The sequence below is a fragment of the Balearica regulorum genome, chromosome 1, assembly GCF_011004875.1.
Source record: "Balearica regulorum gibbericeps isolate bBalReg1 chromosome 1, bBalReg1.pri, whole genome shotgun sequence".
Taxonomy (NCBI): Eukaryota; Metazoa; Chordata; class Aves; order Gruiformes; family Gruidae; genus Balearica; species Balearica regulorum.
In genome coordinates this window covers 16,537,907-16,556,454 of record NC_046184.1, presented here as the reverse complement: position 1 = coordinate 16,556,454, position 18,548 = coordinate 16,537,907, and the positions used below count along the sequence as shown (strand labels likewise).

General features: G+C 46.2%; 1 protein-coding gene and 1 long non-coding RNA gene across 2 annotated transcripts in view; one reads left to right on the top strand and one right to left on the bottom strand.

The window, feature by feature from the left end:
- Positions 1-9,133, bottom strand: part of SLC2A13 (solute carrier family 2 member 13) — a 173,499-nt gene extending 164,366 nt beyond the window's left edge. The window contains exon 1 of the mRNA XM_075742048.1: positions 8,298-9,133. Coding sequence (XP_075598163.1) covers positions 8,298-8,853 — 556 coding nt within the window. The 5' untranslated portion in view covers positions 8,854-9,133. The remainder of the gene's footprint in view (positions 1-8,297) is intronic.
- The window catches only part of LOC142599909 (uncharacterized), a 139,944-nt gene that overhangs the window by 62,939 nt on the left and 58,457 nt on the right, over positions 1-18,548 (top strand). The window lies entirely within an intron of this gene.

Sequence of the window (18,548 nt, the reverse complement as noted above, 5' to 3'; positions counted from 1 at the left end):
GCTTACTTCCAGGTGCTGGAAAATAATCTTCCTTTCCCAAAGTGATTATGTCCATAGGTCCATTAAAACCACAATTACCGGGTTTGCTTTCCTGCAAGCTTGCAAGAGAAGCAACAGTGGAGAAAACCATGCACATGAGGCTCCTGACCAAAACAGAATGGAAACAGAAGGGCTGTTACTCCTTGTTTCTGTCCAAGACAGAAAATGTTAGCCTGCAGAAACTCCTATTGTGGGAAAAGGCTGGAAAATGCTTCTCCTAGGGGTCCCACTCATGGTATAGGTTTCTAAAGCTATTTAATTTTGTCTAGACTATGAAAATATGGGCTATTGCCAGGTGAATATAATATTGGATAGACATTTTTGTTTACACAGCAGATCCTCCAGCATTTCTGGCATCTTCCTTTTTTGTGTCTATCGTCTGGAGATCAACAATCACTTCATTACTGCCTCAGAGGCAACCGAGCAGGCAGCTGTATGTGCTTGGCTGGCTGTTGATTCGATTAGAGAGCTCCTCAATGCTACCAGCTGGCATGAGACCTGTGAAAACTCAGACCTTCTCAAATACAGGGTGTTGAAGAGAGACCAGAAAGTTCTAGATTTGAAGCCTGAAGCAACTGCCTCCCAGAGAAACCCCGCTTCTCCCTTAGGACCGTTCAGCCTTGCAGAGTGCCTGTCAGCCCATGTGCTAAAAGCACCAGGTATGACCAGGGTTTTCCACACTGCCTGGAAAATCTTTTTGCCTTGAATTGCCTCATCACTCAGGAGCAGAAGTGGAATGCACTCATTGATGTAAAATGCTCACTAGTAAAGGACAAGCCCCAAGGTCAGTGCCAGGTGCTTCTGGAAAACGCCACCTCTAATGAGAGTCAAGAAGCCTTTCAGCTTAGCACTGGAGGACAAACCTCCTCCAGAGAGCTGCTCCTTTGCTGAATTACTCTGGGAAAATTAGGGAGGGGGGAAGAAAAGTTCAAGCAGAGAAGCTGGGGTGACAGCTCCTGAATATACGCAACTGGGAGATCCACCTCAAGGGGAGAGGACCCCTGAGGGACAACTAAAGGACAAACCCAAGGTAAAAAGCTGCATGTATCAATAAACATACACCTTTTTTATTTTTATTTTAAATCCATACAACTGCTTCAGTGCCTGAGCCCACAAACACAATGACCACACAGAGATGGCTGAACTCCCAGGAAAGTCAACCCAGGAGCAATCCCTAGAGCACACGTGGGACTTCAAACAAAGATTTGATGCTTGAAGGGGAGGAACATGAGAAGCAAGTCTGTCCCCAATTGCAGAAGATGCAGGCTTCAAGCACCCTTGCTATTTACCCAAATAAGAGAGCAAACCAAGGGGAAGTTGGGACCACGTTTGCTAAAACCATGGCTGAAAGCATGCTGTGGCTGATCCACAGCCAGGCAGACGTGGGGAGGACCCCAAGGTCACGGTGTTAATTTTCATCCACATAGGCAGCATGTCCATACAGGACTTGCGAAGGAAGAAGGGACAGACTCCCTGAGCTAAGAAACCCAACTTCAGTGACTGGGTATGTAAACAGTCAACATGAGAAACCGCCTATGAAAAATTCACCTTCAGAATAGGCACTTGCTTTGAATAAATCCTTAATAAAACCACATGTCTAAAACCTCCAACAAATCATTGCAAGATCAGAAATGGAAAGAACAGGAAAATATGTTTTTTAAAGCTTCATTTCTTCAATTATCATAAGCAAAATACATTTTAAAAGAGTTTGCATTCAAGTTGCATCATAAGACTTACAAAAAGGTGGTTTAGCTAAAGCAGTGAAATGGCCACACAGCTATCCATAGCTCTCTACACACAAGATCTCTACAACACATTTAATAATTGCTTCTCTTGCTATTTGTTCACAGGCATAATCGTTCCAAAAGAAACCAAAGGGAGAACTCTGCTCTCCTGATTCTCAGTGGCCGCTCGTTTTAGGCTTTCAGCAGCTCCAATGACTGTCCCACCTGACCCAGCCTCCTCCCAAGCTTCACACCAGCAACACTAATTGTACAGGTCAGATACAAATACTCAACTCTTCACCAATGAAGACCTGTAAAACAATTTTGCAAACAAAGCTATCCATCAGGCTCATTATACCTCTGTAGTGCCAGCATGCAGCACAGCCACAGTCATCCAGTTTGACTCCAGCCATCTTAAGCAGCAAACAGCTACAATTTTCAAGATTTCCACAGGATTTGCAATCCAAAAGCTTACCACATTTTCATGGAATAATCCCTAAGATTCCTCAAATACTACATTTTAAAAGAAATTAATGTATCTAGAAATACAATATAGTCTATGAAAATCCACTTAAGAGCATACAGCTGCTATAATTAATTATCTTGAAGTCTACTGATAATGAGATAAGGAAAAAAGATAATTTAAAAGCCTCCCTTCTTTTTCACATCTACTTTCAATGCTTTTACTTTTTTCATTGCTTCTCAGGATAAAATTGGTAAAGTACATACTAGTATGCTCAGAATAAAAATTAAGTGCATATTCTGACAGTGCACAGCAGAAGACAGCAGCGCACAGGAGAAGACTTGCTTCTTGGACTGTCCTCAGATGTCCTGCCTTGTGCCTGTGCTGATGGGACTGGGATAAGCTTCAGCCAAACAAGTCACTCAAATCCAAGAGTTCCAACTGAATGATTTGCTGTCTTTAACATCATGGTAAGTGGATGCCGCTGGTCTCTTGTTCCTGCAGCAAACAAAGCATTTTGAAAATAAGCCCACCTATGGTGCCCACATGAATTTTTCAAGATAGGTAAGGAAACATTTGTGTTTAAACACTGCAAGCTTCCTTCAAGTTGCCTTTTTATAAGGAGTAAAAGGATCATAAAAGTTTCAATTTTATGTCACATATGAACTGGATGCATTGGATTTTTTCCAAAATGAACAAAAATACTTAAAATACAACAGGAATTATGTTCTGATAGAACAGTGTGACCACATACAGGGAAAACTATTTTACAAGATTCCCATGTTTTAGAGACAGAAAATCAATGTCAAGGTTTATGAACTATGGGATTATTATTTTTAAGTTGAACAAAAACAGCAGCAAAAAGCCCAAAACAAAGGTGGTAAAAAACTAAAACAAAACACCATGCTTATGTCTTTAAACAGTTTGTGCAAGAATCAAAAGTCCAAAAATTCTCTTAGATGTAACTCTGTGCTTAATATTTTATTCTGAAATTGTCACTAAATATTTACCAAAGGTAGCAATATTTATGTATAAATTGCTGATCTTTTTGTATTACACTGTCAGACAAAACAATAATGGAGTCAGTGCTTGTTGACATGACAGCGAACTGAGCATAGCACTGTGTATCCTGTCCAATGCACACAAAATTAGAGGACTTCAAAATATACAGTTTTTCATCTTAATGTACTCCTGGTAACCTGCAAGATCACAGCTCGAGTCAGAAGCTAATGTATCCTCTCAGATGCTTTTGCACAAGAACAGATTAAGATCTTAAAATGCAGAGATCCAACCCTGAGCACACACAGTAATGTCAGCAGCTACAGAACCTGGAAACTTGGGCGAGCATCTCTGATCAGCGGCAGTACAAGAGTCGATTCCAACAACGTGGCTATTTGTCTCTCCATTCCCCTCCATCCATACTACAAGCTTATATTAACAAACCACTGTCTCTGGAGGAAAAAACAGCCTATGAATCTCTGGATTGAAAATTCTAAGCATCTGCCAGAAGCAGCATGGCATATTTGGGGGCTGAGGGTGACTTTCCCCTCCAAAATGTACTAAGGTATAAAGTCCTTTTAAAAAATCTGGCAGACACTCATTTATAAAACCAGACTGAAGCTTTGGAGCTTCCCATGGGGGATTGCGAGGGGGTGGGGAAGAGATGTATCTGTAATTTTTTCCAAGACAAAAATACACAGCACCTGAAAAAGCTCAGTAGTACACTAAAAAAAAAAAAAAAAAAAAACAAAACAGCACACATATCCTCATCTTTAATAGGCAACGGGTCATACTAGTTATTTTCCAATATTTTCACAGCATACATGGAAGTTCAGCTGATACAGTGGACCTTTATTTAACCACTGTAAAGATGACACAGAGCTTATACTACATGACACAGGTCCCTTGGTTAAATTTGGTTATTTTTGTTATTTGCTACTGGACCTTACTGTCAGTAGAAACCAGTCCCACCAGGGGAGCCCTGAACCATATGCCAGCAGTTTGCACTCCTGCCTAATTCTATGTACAATCTTGTTTTCTCTGCTCAGAAAATGACCTACATATGCAGTAAAAAGATGCTACCAGGAACGGTACACATCACATTCAAATACAGCCTTTTAAAAAAAAAAAAAAAAACTACAGACGTTTTGGGTAGAAAGCAAACACTGAGCAGTAGGCTCACGTTGTGAAGATACATCACATACCAGCAAAGACAGGGGTCAGACAGAAGACCAGGCACCTAACCAGTCAGGTCTCCATTGCATTGCAGACCTAGCAACAAAGAGCATACACACAGAGCAGTCCTGAAAAGTAACTCTGTTCACAAGGGCTTGGGTATTGTGGCCATTAAGTAACACCTAAGCCAGACATTAAGAAAACAAAACACTTAAGAGCTCATCACTAATTGAACACCATCTATTCTGCATGCTGAACAAGACAGGAGAATCTAATCATCCAGTTAACGATTGTACATTAAGATAGAGATCAACTCTGCACGAGCCAGCTTAATGCTGTCACCTCCTGAACTCTGTGTAGCTCAAACAGCTTTTCTTCCAGGACAGACCAAAGATAAGCCAAGTGAAGAACCTGGTTTTCCTGCCAAGCGTACAAACCACAGCAGCTAACACCAGGCAAACCTATGCCGACCCTCAATCCTGTACCAAGTGTTGCTGGTCAGCCATCAGCACCAGGCTAAGGCCTTTAGCATTATCAGATGCAAAAGGTCCAAAATGCTTTGTACCAATGACATTTTTCCTAGCTAAGCTCATACAAACTGCTATCGAGCACATGTGATCCAATTTCCTAAATGTTTGAGTTTTGCCCACATTTGCTGTAGTGAATATTCATCCAAATGTTGCATTCCTGATATCAGGCTCAGTCAAATTCCTAAAGAGTCAGGGACACCAGAACTGCTTGGGAAGGGGTGGGCACAGGGGGGAGGGAATGATGGCCATAGTTCTTATGAGCTATGTATTTAGAAATTCAGAGCTGAAAAGACCTAAACATATTCTGAGCCCATGCTGAACATGGTTTTCTTTTTTTTTTCTTTTTTTTTTTCTTTTTTTTTTAATTTGCATTCCCTATATTTTGTATTTATATTAGGGTGAGGGAAGGGAAGGGGAAAGTAACTGTTTTCAACCATAAAAATCTATTGAACATTTGCAATAAAAGAGGACTTTGGATTGTCCTTGAGAGAAGGTCTTTATTTTCCAGAAACATCTCCTCCTGTAATTGCTGGGGAGAAAAGGAGAGTTTTTCTATCTCAAAATAGCTCTACAGAAAATGGTAAGAAACAGACAAGACAGACAAGTGAGAGATGTTCCTCATTTCAGCATATATACAGTGGTTTTCATCCTTGAAAGTTCAACTGTAGCCCTTTATAAGTCACAGTCACGACAAAAATGGCCATTTTCTCACATGGACACAACTAACACAGATCTGCACTGTACCAGCCAGGGTGGAATGAAGTCCCGTAGGTAACCACCACTGCATCTGCTTTTACAGCACCACAGTACTGCCTATGACACAGTAATTCATTTATTAAATGCAAGTGAATGCATATTTCTGGAGTAGATCTCTTGATGTGCAATTGGCAGAGAGCTACAGGAAATAAACCTCAAAAACGTATAAAATTTTGCACAGTTAAGAAGTTTTTACTGGTTTGCAGGTAGGAAAGCGTTTCATAACACTACACCACTGCACCCTTATATGTCAGCAATTGCATTGTCACTGGAGTCTCACATTACTTAGTGACCTCCTTACACCAACACTAGGAAGTTCTTGCTCACTGTGGGCAGTAAAATGATAGTCAGAGGGCTCCAAGAGAAGAAAGGGAAGAAACTGGTTAAAAGTTCCACCAATTTCTAATGCCTTCATGAAAATATCCAAGCTCCCTCTGCTGGGAGATTTAGTGTAGAGATTGTTACAGTATGTTGTACGAGAACAGTTTTGAACCACAACTTTTTATTTTTCTTTTGTAAAATAAACCTTGTTAGGATTGGACTCTGCAATTCTTGGAGTCTCTTGTGATGCTTCAGTGAAAACAGTTTAAGGTAATGCTTTGTTTAGCTTTGTTTCTGGCCACAAGCTCTATCACATAAAGAAGAGCAACCTTTGATGAAAAGGAGAAAATACCATAATTTTAAAAATACAAATTAGTGTCTTTGTGCTCCAAAATCCTCAGAACGTTTCTCAGTCCTTACTTCAGCTCTCCAGAGCCCGAGCAGAACCATTATCTCCATCCCTGGTGTAGAAAGAGGCAAAAGAGAGATCTCTCTCCCCAGCCCGCACAAGAGATCTACAGCTGTAGTAAAGAACAGCCCCTAGCTCCCAGTTTCTATTTCTGTGTTTCATATACTAATTATATTAAGCCCCAAGTCTCATATCCCTCCAACAATACCAATGTCATTTATTTGCACCACTGTAAGACAATTCCAACATGCCTATGTATCTCTCCGCAAGACACACATACACAAGAGTCAAGCAAACCATCCATCCCTTTCCTCTCTTCCTCCTGAAGTTGTCAATGTAACCAGTTACAGTCAAAGAGCACGAGAAGCTTTACAAACACAAAAAGACATTAAATTTGATCTTTTTAGCATCTACCACTAAATGTATGTACCACATATTGCCATCAAAATACCTGTTCTACCACCTCATAATCAAATATAGTTTTCTTGTCTCCTGAACATTGTAACAAATGTTCTCAACATTCTGCAGACTGAAGTCTTGATTTAAAAAAAAAAAAAATGCATGTGGGGTAGCATTTAAAAAATAAAAAAGAACCACCCAACTTGGGGTAGGAAAACTGCAATCTGAAGATGTCCCTTACTGTACAGGAAAACCAGCATGAGCCCTTTCAAGGATGGAGCCAACTTTATTTCTGACAGCCCTTATTATGACTCACTAACTTTTCTCCTTAATAAGGCCACAAATTGCATCACAGCAAGTGTGTCTATAACAAGCCAGAGAATTAAAAAAATTTTTCAATGGCTAAGATGTAGAACTTTGCTATGCTGAGGAAAACAAGTCTAATTCTCAATTTGTTCTGTGGCTTTTAGATAGGAAGATCACAATAAGCCAGATTTACTTCTCTTTTTTTCTTATACATACAAGGACTCTGAATAACCTCCTGCAGCCCATTTTGGATGATGATTATCATTCAAACTACTGCCTGACAGGATGGCAGCTGCAGAACAACCAAAATTCTGGGGATATTTAGGATACAGTTGGCACAGAAACTAGTCCCAAATGTTAACAGAAACACTTCTCATCGTTTCAAGTTCTTTGGGACAACTATAAAGTTTTACCAGAACCTACTGCTTGCAAGTTATGCAACACATACAGGAAGGCAGCCGAAGAGCAGCAATTCATATTCAGTTCTGCAGAATACTATTAACGAAACCCAAAGCCTTCCAAAGCAAGTGTCATCTCATCTGACCACAGACCATTTCATTCGGGACCTCATTTTGTTCCAAAAGCATTCCTTCAGTGCCCAATGAAAAGGAAAGCTGTGCGGGGAATCAGAAGAGAGGTATTTACAGTTCAGAAAGCCAGGCACGATCTCCTCCTCGCTCCTGACTTCCCAGAACCCCCAGAAACGCAAAGCTTACGGTGTGCGCCGTTGACACCGACAGACCACCCTAAAGACGAATTCCAGAAAGGATGCGAGACCATTCTCCCCGTGCAGAAACCAGACAACTCTCCCCTAAACCGGGCTAGGACTACACCCCCTGTAAGTAACACCAAGAGGGCAAGCACACGCTCTCTCCCTTCCCACGCCCCGCCGCGATGGCCGGCAGACCCCTCTCCGGACCGCATTGCTATGGGTTGCCCTGGCCAGCAGCCGAGCGCTTCAAACCCGCCGCTGCGAGAACCCCGGGGGCCAATGCTCGCCTTTTGTTTGCGGGCTGCCTTACATAAACGGGAGGTGGACGCGCAGGTTTTAGGCTCGGTTAAACGTGCCTCCCGGGGGAGCTTTTCCCCGCCGGGGTAAGAGCTGGGGTCCCCCCGGGGAGCAGGGCGGACACGGGGCGGGAGGGGAGGGGTGTGCTGCAGCAGCCGGCACTCACCGATGCCCAGCCCCACCACCACGCGTCCCCCCAGCAGGGTCTCCTTGTCGCGGGCGGCGGCCAGCACGCCGGCCCCGGCCGTGAAGAGGCCGCTGGCCAGCAGGATGCAGGGCCGCCGGCCGCACAGCCCGTTAAGGACGCCGCCGGCCAGGGCGGAGAGGGCGGCGGCGCCCACCGTGCTGGAGACGAGCAGCTCCTGCCAGAGGGCGTCCAGGTTGAGCTCCCTCTTGAGGAGGAGCAGGGCCCCCGACACCACGCCGGTGTCGTAGCCGAAGAGGAAGCCCCCCAGGGCGGAGAAGACCGACACCACGTAGACGAAGCCGGGGGTCTCGTCCTGCTGGAACTGCCGCCGCGCCGCCCGCTCCAGCTCGCCGCCCGACGCCGCGCTGTTGAGGCTGGAGCACGACTCGGCGGCGATGAGGCTCCGCTCGCCCGCTGCCGCCGCCGCCGCGCCCGAGCCGGCGGAACCGTCCGCCTGCTGCCGCCGCTTCTCGCCCATCAGGTTGCTCAGGCTCCGCAGCGTGTACTCCACATTGTCGCTGGCCTTGCGGGACATGGGACGGCCGCGGCGGCTCCCGCCCCGGCCGGGGGAGGGCAGGGGGCTAAGGCGGGCGGCTGCCGGGCAACTCTGGCTACGGCGGCGGGGCGGCGGCTGCGGCTGCTGCTGGCGCCACCTGTCCTCGCCTCGCCCGCCCCTCTCAGGCCGTGCTCAGCCGGGTCACATAGTCCCCCCCGCCGCCGGACAGACTTGAGGGGAAGTTGCCCGCCGCGGCTGCCGCTCCCAGCGCCCAGGCGGAGCTGGAGGCGGAGGCGGGCGGGGACAGCAGCGAGCGCGGCCCGGCGGGCGCCAGGGGGCGGACCCGGCCGCCCCCTTCTCCTCCGCTGTGGCGCGCACTAGTGCGCAGGCTCAGTCCACAGCGCCTGCGCACTAAGCGCCGCGACGCCGCCGGCCTCGCCCGCTCGCCCTCACGGGAGTTGCTGGCAAGTGTCGGGGACGGCGTGTCGCGCTTGGAGACGCCGGGATAAGGAAGGAAGCCGGCCGGCCGCCCAGGCAACGCCAGAGCCGCCCCGCAAGCCCAGGGGGGCAGCTCCCGCAGCCCGCCGCGGTGGTGGCACTGGGGCGGGGGGTGTTGCTGCTGGGCAGTCCCCGTCCGTTGCGAGGTGGAAGGGGCTGCCGGCCTCGCCCGCCTCCCTGCGCGGCTCACCGCTCTGCCGGGAGCGCGTTGGCCGAGCGGCTGGTGTGCGTAAAAATCCCAGTTAATTTAACAACTAGATCATTTGAATAGAGACAGCATTTAAAGTTCGCATTGAAATTTTCTAAAGTGCTGGGTGACAAAGGGAAAATTTCGACCAGTTGATCAGAGAGGCAGTAGTTTGTTACCGTATAGAAGAAAAGTTTGGATCTTGTTCACATGTTTATACTTCAAGCGGAGCATAGATAATTCCATCTTTAAGCGGTTTTGGGAGGGATTTTCACCAGGATGAAGACGAAGATCCGGTCGGGGCAGAGCCCGGGGGAATCCTGTCAGCGCTGGCGGGGGAGCGGCGCCCTCTGGTGGCGGGGGCGCGACAGGGACATGTCCGTTTCCTCGGGAAACCGGGGGAGCGCTCCCGGTGCGGTGCAAACGTACGGGGAGAAGGAGTCACAGCAGAATGTCACCGCTTGTGCTGCATTCTGTGTATAGCGGCACGTATTAAAGTAAACAAAATTCTCCTCTTGACTTGACTGTCTTCTGTAAAGATCGTCGTAATGACGCCAGCCAGTAGATGGAGAATTTCGGTAATTAATTGGATCAGTTATTCCCAGCCCAAATCTTGTGAACAGTACTAGTCACGTAAATTTAAAAATTAGAAGAGGGAGCAAAGTCCAGTGCGGCCAGCCGCACACAGCCTCTTTGGTGGTTTGTCTCTGCCTCAAAGCAAGCTGTGAAATGCTAATACTGTGGTCCAGATAACACCGACTAAATAAAATAGTGAGCTGTAGTTACTAAAATGAATTATAATAACAGTTGTGTATGTAGTTAATCCAGTTAGTGACAGATGTGGCAGTGGACTTATAATAAGAAGTCAGCTTCTACATCTGAACATGTGAGAAGCCTGAACTAGGTGAAAACTAAACATGTTAACATTCAGTTATTTTTAATCAAGACTTGGATAATATGGTGTGATTGGCACAGACCATTCCTTATTCCTTTACAGACCATTAAGGCCCGAGCCAGCACTAGAGCAAGAAACAGTTCTAGGTTGTAGCATCAGGAATGAAGTTACGTTGTGCTACAAGAATCTGTCCCCTCAGGTCCAGCAGCTCTCCGTGAGCAGACTGGCTTACATTTCTACAACGACATCAGGAGAGAGCACTGTAATTTTCCAGAAGTCTCCAGACTTGCCCGACAAGCACAGCACTCAATACTTTTTATATGTAAGCCCCAAATAAAAAATGTGGGGGACAGTGCATTAAACAGAAAATATTCACACCAAATCTCTAGCCAGCTAGAAGGAATACTTCCACAGAATATTGTCACAACAGCTGGCTGTCACAAAAACAACCTGTCTTTTTAACAGCCATCTCAGAAGCTGGAGGCATTCTGTATGTTAGTTAATAGACACTCAAGAGAGCTAGCAAAAAGCTTTTTTTTTTTTCCATTGCTGGCCCAACACAAACAGATATAATTTCTCATCAGAGCGTGCTGTCAAGCCTAGCTCTTAAAAGGATTCCCTGAAGAAACACAACAAAGGAGTTCAGCTGTGGGACATGCGACACTGAAGACTGACGTCATGAGAAAGAGGGAGGATTTGTTTGGTTTGTGTGTAGATTTTCATTATTGTGATCATCTCTCCATAGTACTGGATTTCTGATAAGACCTGACTTATAAATGATTTCACAGTAATGCAAAATGTAGTAGGAGTGATTTAGTAATCTAAGATGCCGGGGGGGGCAGATCCAAGGAAGGATTTGGGTGGATTTTAGGCATACCATTATGCTTTCAAGAGATAAAATGTTTAATTGAAACACTGTTTAAATTCACAGCACTGCCTCATTCTCTCCTTTAAGATGTGTTTGGACAATTGTTTGCCAGGTGATGTTGTGAACTAGATCAAAGAACTGGTCCAGCTTTAAGAAACTCAATGTTTTGTGTTTCAGCAGAGAGCAGGAATAATTACAGGATTTTACTGTTTTTATATTGTTGATACATGGCATACCTCAGAAAATTTCTTCCAGAAAATGGCTAAAAGTGCTTTGTGCATGTGCCTAGAACTCCCCCAGACTTGAGTAGCTGGGAGTTAGCGCCTGTCTCTTTGTTGGCATTCAGAAGGAGGTGGATGAATGCCTAAATCTCCTGGAGACTTCGGTCCAGCCAAGATGCACAGCAAGATGCTGTAGGTCTTTTATGTGATAGCCTAATGGTTGAGAGCCTCACCCAGGAAGAGGGAGACCTGAATCACAGATTTGCTTCAGCCCAGGAGGATTTAAATCTCTCTCTCACCTCTCAAGAAGATTGTAGGTTAAATGGGGAAAAGATGGATTCTTAAAGGAAATCAAATTACTGTGCAGATAAGGCTGTAAGAGCCATGAGGCTAGATGGACAGTGAGGCAGAAGAGGATCTGAATCTGTGGCAGAAGAAGGTCCAGCCTTGTCAGTGCTGGTTATATTATTTACATGAAGCTATGGTTGCATTAAAACAGAGAATAATACAAGGAGCACATCCCCAAACCAAGAATTCTTCCCATCTCAGTCAGTGCTGTGGGGTAGGCATGAGGGCTTTAGCCTCATGTGGGATTTAGCAATACAGTCTGCAACCTCTTGTGGTTTTAGGCTCCTGAACTAATATGTCGTTCGTTAGTATTATGATGCTTTAAACCCTCATAAGCAACCTGCTCTGATACTCACATTTTACTGCAAACAGAGTTGCTCTGTAAGTTGAGGAATACCACTGCATTGGGTTGAGGGAAGTCACCTACCTGACTATGTAGAAAAGATCATCAAATACCATTTATAGTAGCAGCAGCTTATGTAATGTCTGAAACCTTGGAAAAGCACTGATAGTAATGCCAAAACCTTTTCTTACAAGTTAAGTTTGCGTGTAGTTCTCAAGGTTCACAAACCTTTTGTCTCCACAGAATTATACATTATCGGTGTGCCAAGGAATGTCCTTAGGTACCATTTTATACAGAAAGTATTTCTGCCCTCTGACAAGACAAAAACCCCGATCCTGGATGACATCAGTTCGCTGAGTTTGTGAATATGTATTGGTAATATAAGGTTGGGACTATAAGGAACATTCTAGTTTAAAAAAGTAAAACAGGAACTGTAAATAGGAATTTAACACCAGAAACAATTTGAAATAAGCTGTGTATTGCCTTAAAACTTGCTTTTGTTGCAAAGCTCATCCTATTCTCTTAATGTTGTTTGGTCTCTTTGGAAAGAAGACACTTTCAGATACATGCCATAGTTTTCTGATCCCCATCTAACATTCCTTTTCAGGCCATTTTCACTATCTTGACAGAGTCATTTTGTTCATTTATCTGCCTGCATCTCTCTCAGCTCTCAATGCAGCATTAGTTGTTTGTAGTCCTTCCAGAGTTTGCTTTGGGCTCTCCTTTATATGCACAGATCCCGATTAGACCCTACTCCAATATCTCAACAAAAGTCGCCCTTCGTATACACAAGCTCCCCTCAACTGGACGCTGTTAGGTGGGACTTCAGTTCCTGGCTGTCCTGGCTGCAGGGTGACTTTTAGCCAATTAGTTACCTTCTACCTTGGTTATCTGAATCTGTAAACTGGGACAACACTATTGACCTCCTCTGTAAAATCCTTTAAAAATGAAAGTAACGTTGAAATTTATTAGTAAGGAACCTGCCAACACCATCCTACTGGTCAAGTGTTGAGGGATGAATTGCTTAACAAGTAGGAAGAGTTCCAGTATTAGCACTGGAAAAGGGTGTGGATGATTATGACTGCAGAGAGAAGCTGACAAAACCGTGGGATGACGCAGTCCTTGCCTGACAGGCAGAGCTGGCAGCAGTGTAGCTAAGGTTGCCCAAGGCTTCACACCGCAGGCTGTTTTAATCCCATGTCACTTTACCAAAGTAATCATCTGAGCTCACATTTTGCATCATCGCTCGCTCTCTCTCATGCTGAATATATGAATTCCAGCAAACCCACTTCAGACCCATTGAAAATGCAACTGTAAGAAACACGTGGGTTTCGAAGTTAAATTTTTCTCTCTATTTTTAAGATCTCCAGCTTTTTCATGCTTTAGAGCAGGGACTCGATTTTTGGCAGAATAGTTCCTTTCTGCCTTTGGCTGTCAAAAGAAAGCTCTAACGAGATTTGACTGAAACAGACCCTCTGACGGAGTCAGCAGCAACATGTGTGGGATTTCGCGTGCTGCCAAATCCACGGGTGCCCCACGCGGCTCTGCAGCCGTTAAACTGATAGCTGCGTGCTAACCTCTGCGTAGGCGTCCAGAGGTGAGATTCAGGCAGCCCATTTAAATGCGCTGCTTTAAAAATCAGGGCCCAACGTGTGCTGAGAGCCAGTGGAGGTGCAAAATGGAAGGGGGGAAAGACTTATTCTTGCACAATTCTGAACTTTATTTGGACTTTTATTATTGTACAATTTGGAATTTTTACATTCACATACTTGAAAAGATGGTTTGCCATGTTACAAACCTTACCAAGCCATTATTACCCTATAAAAGTTGTAACTACTTAGTTACGACACCTGGCAGCATAAAAAATCAAGGACTTGGCACACAGCACAGGGGACTTCCCACAAGATACCAGGGAAACACTGCTCTTGATACACCGTATCTTCATATATCAAGACGGAGTTGTTTCGCTGCCAAACAGAAACCTCCCTAAGTGCTGCAGAAGGCAGAAGGCGGCCCAGAAGAACAGGTCAGCTCAGCTCAGATTCCTGGGGTCAGAGAGTTACTCTCTCTTCAAACCTCTGGTGGACACGAAAGACACACACAGGAAGAAAAGAACCACGTGCAAAACCATCAGATTTAGTCCAAACCCCTTTAAATCTACTGTTCACCAAACAAATCTGATTTATGAGAGTCCATTTCTCTAAAAGGTGGACAGTACTTTTAAACCAAATCCTTCTACAGATTATATAAGACTGGCACATCAGTTGTCCATCATTTAATGAAATAAAACCGAAAAATAAATTGGAAAGGCTTTTAGGCTTATGTATGATTACACACCCTTCTGCATTCCTAGAAAAGTAACAGCTAACCCAGCATGAGTTCAGTATTTTATAAGCTCTCACCTCATCAAAGCAAAATCTAACTGTCAAATTAAAGTCCCAAGAAGTGGAAACCATATGTTTTAAGCAGCAGGTTAAAAGCCGGCTTTGCTGTCAGCCCTGACATTGCGTTGCCTCTGAGCAGAACACTATACAGAAGTGCTTCATCCGCAGTTGCAAATGAAACTGGAACCAGACTGGGAGGAATTCTGTTACTGACTCATTAAGTTGGTCATACCCTCTGGATCTGACAGATGGCGAATCCGTCAAAACTTGTTTGGTGGTTTTTTGGAGACAACTATACAGTGAGGGATTAGCAAATCTGAAAAGGAAATTGGACCACATGAATTCCCTGTGCAAAGCCAAATATGCATGGAGAGTGCCTAAAGTCGACCGATACGTGCCAGGGCATCATCCTGGCACGTGGAAGATGACAACCAGCCCTTTCCATGGCGGGGAAACAGGATGGAGCAGCAGCAAACTGGGACTTTTACTTGCTTCCTTGCTTATTTCTTTCTGTATCTGTACTTCAGAAATCCTATTTCTACCAATGTAGATGATAGACATCTTTTTTCATCTATTTTCTTAGGTTGGGAGTATTAAAAATCTGCTACATTTTTTATGCAGGTCATCTGTGAAATGTTTCACGGAACTCCCTCGAGAAATTTTAACAAATTCCCTGACAAGCATCACACCTGCCACAGTGATAATTTCAAGGATAACATTAGACACTCGTGAAAATTGCATTAATAGTGATTCTTGACCCCTTCAAAGCAGTTGATATGAGTATGTGCTAATCTCCTGGGAAAGTTCATGCCCTCAGTAGGAAGTGTTGAACAGTCGCTGATATTCGTCACAAAGTAATGCCACTGATTTTTAAAAAGCCCCTGTGAGTTCAGTGGGGACTTGCTTACAGTCTGACACTACCACGTGGCCCTGGATGTATCTGGGAGACACTTCTGACTTGGGGCTGTCGGTGAAAAAAAGAGGGGTGGGAGTTAAACACCGGGGGTCTCTTTCTACAGGCCTCCCAAGGTACCGGTCTGTTTTCACTAACGATGGAAAATTTGTGCACCTGCTTCCCTCTACAGCTACAAATTATATGCCTAAATAAGGCAGATTTGCTCCCGTCCCATTTTTGCTCGCATCAAAAAGGCAGGCGCTCAGAGGCTTCCCTCCGGTGCCTGTACACAGACGCTCAGCGCCTGGCAATGAGGAGGAGCAGCTGCGCTGCCAGGCACAGTTGCAGAGTCGCTACCACCAGAGTCACAGAGACCCTGTGGGGTGGTGCACATGGCTGGAACGTGGCCACGGATGGGGACAGGAAATTTAGGAAGGACAGGCAGGGAAGAGCAGGGGGCGTCATGCTTTACATTAAGGAGCTCCTTGACTACGCAGTGCCCCCGTATCAAACTGGAGACATCAAACTGCTGAGAGTTTCTGGGTCAGGATCCAAGGGAGGAGGAACCTGGGGGCTGTTGTGATAGGTGTGTGCTACAGACTGCAGGCTTTGAGGAGGCAAACTAGAAGTCTCCCACTTGGAGCCCTTGTCCTTGCTGGGGATTTCAGTTACCTGGTTGTGTGCTGGAAGAGCAGCATGGCATCGGGCAGGCAATCCAGGAGGTTCTTAAGAGTGCGGTGGTGACACTTTCCTAATACAAATGCAAGAGGGGGGCAGTCATGGCCTTCTGCTTAATGCTGGCTTAACCTCCTGCTGAGGAGCAGGGAAGAAGTGAGGAGGAGAGCGGTCACAGAGCGCTGCTCAGGCTGCAGCAGCCACGAGGTGACAAGTGCAGAGGAGAGCCGGGAAGGTGAGCAGCAGAGTTAGGACTCTGGGCGAGCAGACTGACTTATTCAGGAAACAGCCTGTGCGAAGCAGCCGTGAAGAGGAAGAGTCTCCAGAACTAATTGGTTTTTAAAGAGAATTTACTGAGAGCTCATGTATGAACTATTCCCTTGTGCAGGAGCACAGGAAACTGCAGCTGACAGCCCATTTGGCGAGGCAAGGACCATCCTAATGAACTAAAATACGGACAGGGAATGTGCAGGAAGCAGAAGCAGGAGCAAAAAGCACTGCTCAGGCATTTTGGAGTAAAATCGGGGAGGCTAAAGCCCAGCTGGAACTAAAATTACTGAGGGACATAAAGGGTAGGGAGGTAAAAAGAGATACCTACAGGTATAACAGTGGTCTGCAGATGGATGGGAGTGACAACACGGTGACAACACAGAAGAGGCTGAAGTAATGAGCACCTTTTTTTGCCCCAGTTGTCCCATGTGAATCGTGCTCCCTGGCCTTTGCACGTATCAGCGCAGGCTGAGAAGAGAAGGGCAGTGGGGCAGAAGCAGTTAGGGACCTCTGAGACAACTTGCATGCATTCAAACCCATGGAGTCAGGTGGCGGTCACTCAAGAGTGTCGATATCACTGGCCAGTGTCATTGCAAGGTCACTATCACCTACAGGAAATCACAGCAAGCAGGAGAGGACCCCAATGACTGCAAGCAGGTTAACACACATATTTTTAAAATAAAGGCAAGGAGGAGGATACAAGGAACTGTAGGTCAGCCTGATTGATCCCCCAGGGGAAGATAGTACCTCACCATGCCCTCTTCCTTCTGCCTGTGCCTAGAGATGCTGGCACAGGTGGTACCTGTGCTGAGCTCCCCCACATCTCTCATTCATGCTGGCAGCCTTGGTGCAGGTGGCCTTGAGGTGGGGCTTATTGTGGAGAGCCACTCAGTGCAGAGGGCTGAGCTGCTGGAGCAGCCCCTGGCAGGTTATGTGAGAGGCTCGTTCCTCACCAGGCCACCAGGTTGTTCCTCATTATCCCTGGGACATTTATCTGAGGGAGTGCAGGGATGTCCTGGATAAGAAGACAGCTTTGCCCTCCATGCAGGTGGTGGTTTTTTTCAGCACCAAGAGGGCATGTGGCACAGTGGTGCTGGGACCAGACTGGAGGACTGTGGGGGGCCGAGACCACAACTGATGCAGCCACGTTCATACTGCCTGCCAGGAATGGTTCCAGCAGCAGCCCATCCCCAAGCATTCCCAGGCTTTGTCTCAGCTCCAGTTGGTTTGCTCCAAAACTGATGACGCTGAGCTGTGTGGTGTGGTCGACACAGTGGAGGGAAGGGATGCCATCCAGAGGGACCTGGACAGGCTTGAGAGGTGGGCCCGTGCGAACCGTATGAAGTTCAACAAGGCCAAGTGCAAGGTCCTGCATGTGGGTCAGGGCAATCCCAAGCACAGCTACAGGCTGGGCGAGGAATGGATTGAAAGCAGCCCCAAGGAGAAGGACTTGGGGGTGTTGACTGATGAGAAGCTCAACATGAGCCGGCAGTGTGCACTTGCAGCCCAGAAAGCCAACCGTGTCCTGGGCTGCATCAAAAGAAGTGTGACCAGCAGGTCAGGGAGGGGATCCTGCCCCTCTACTCCGCTCTGGTGAGACCCCACCTGGAGTACTGTGTCCAGCTCTGGGGGCCCCAGTACAGGAGAGACATGGAGCTGTTGGAGCGAGTCCAGAGGAGGGCCACGAAGCTGATCAGAGGGCTGGAGCACCTCTGCTATGAGGACAGGCTGAGAGAGTTGGGGTTGTTCAGCCTGGAGAAAAGAAGGCTCCAGGGAGATCTAATTGCGGCTTACCAGTACCTGAAGGGGCCTACAGGAAAGATGGTGAGGGACTGTTTATGAGGGAGTGTAGTGACAGGACAAGGGGTAATGGGTTTAAGCTGAAGGAGGGTCGATTTAGATTAGATGTTAGGAAGAAATTCTTCCCTGTGAGGGTGGTGAGGCACTGGAACAGGTTGCCCAGAGAAGCTGTGGATGCCTCATCCCTGGAAGTGTTCAAGGCCAGGTTGGATGGGGCTTTGGGCAACGTGGTCTAGTGGAGAGTGTCCCTGCCCATGGCAGGGGAGGTTGGAACTAGATGATCTTTGACCCAAACCATTCTATGATTCCAAGATTTTATGAAAATGAAGTTTGGAGTGAACTGAAATTTT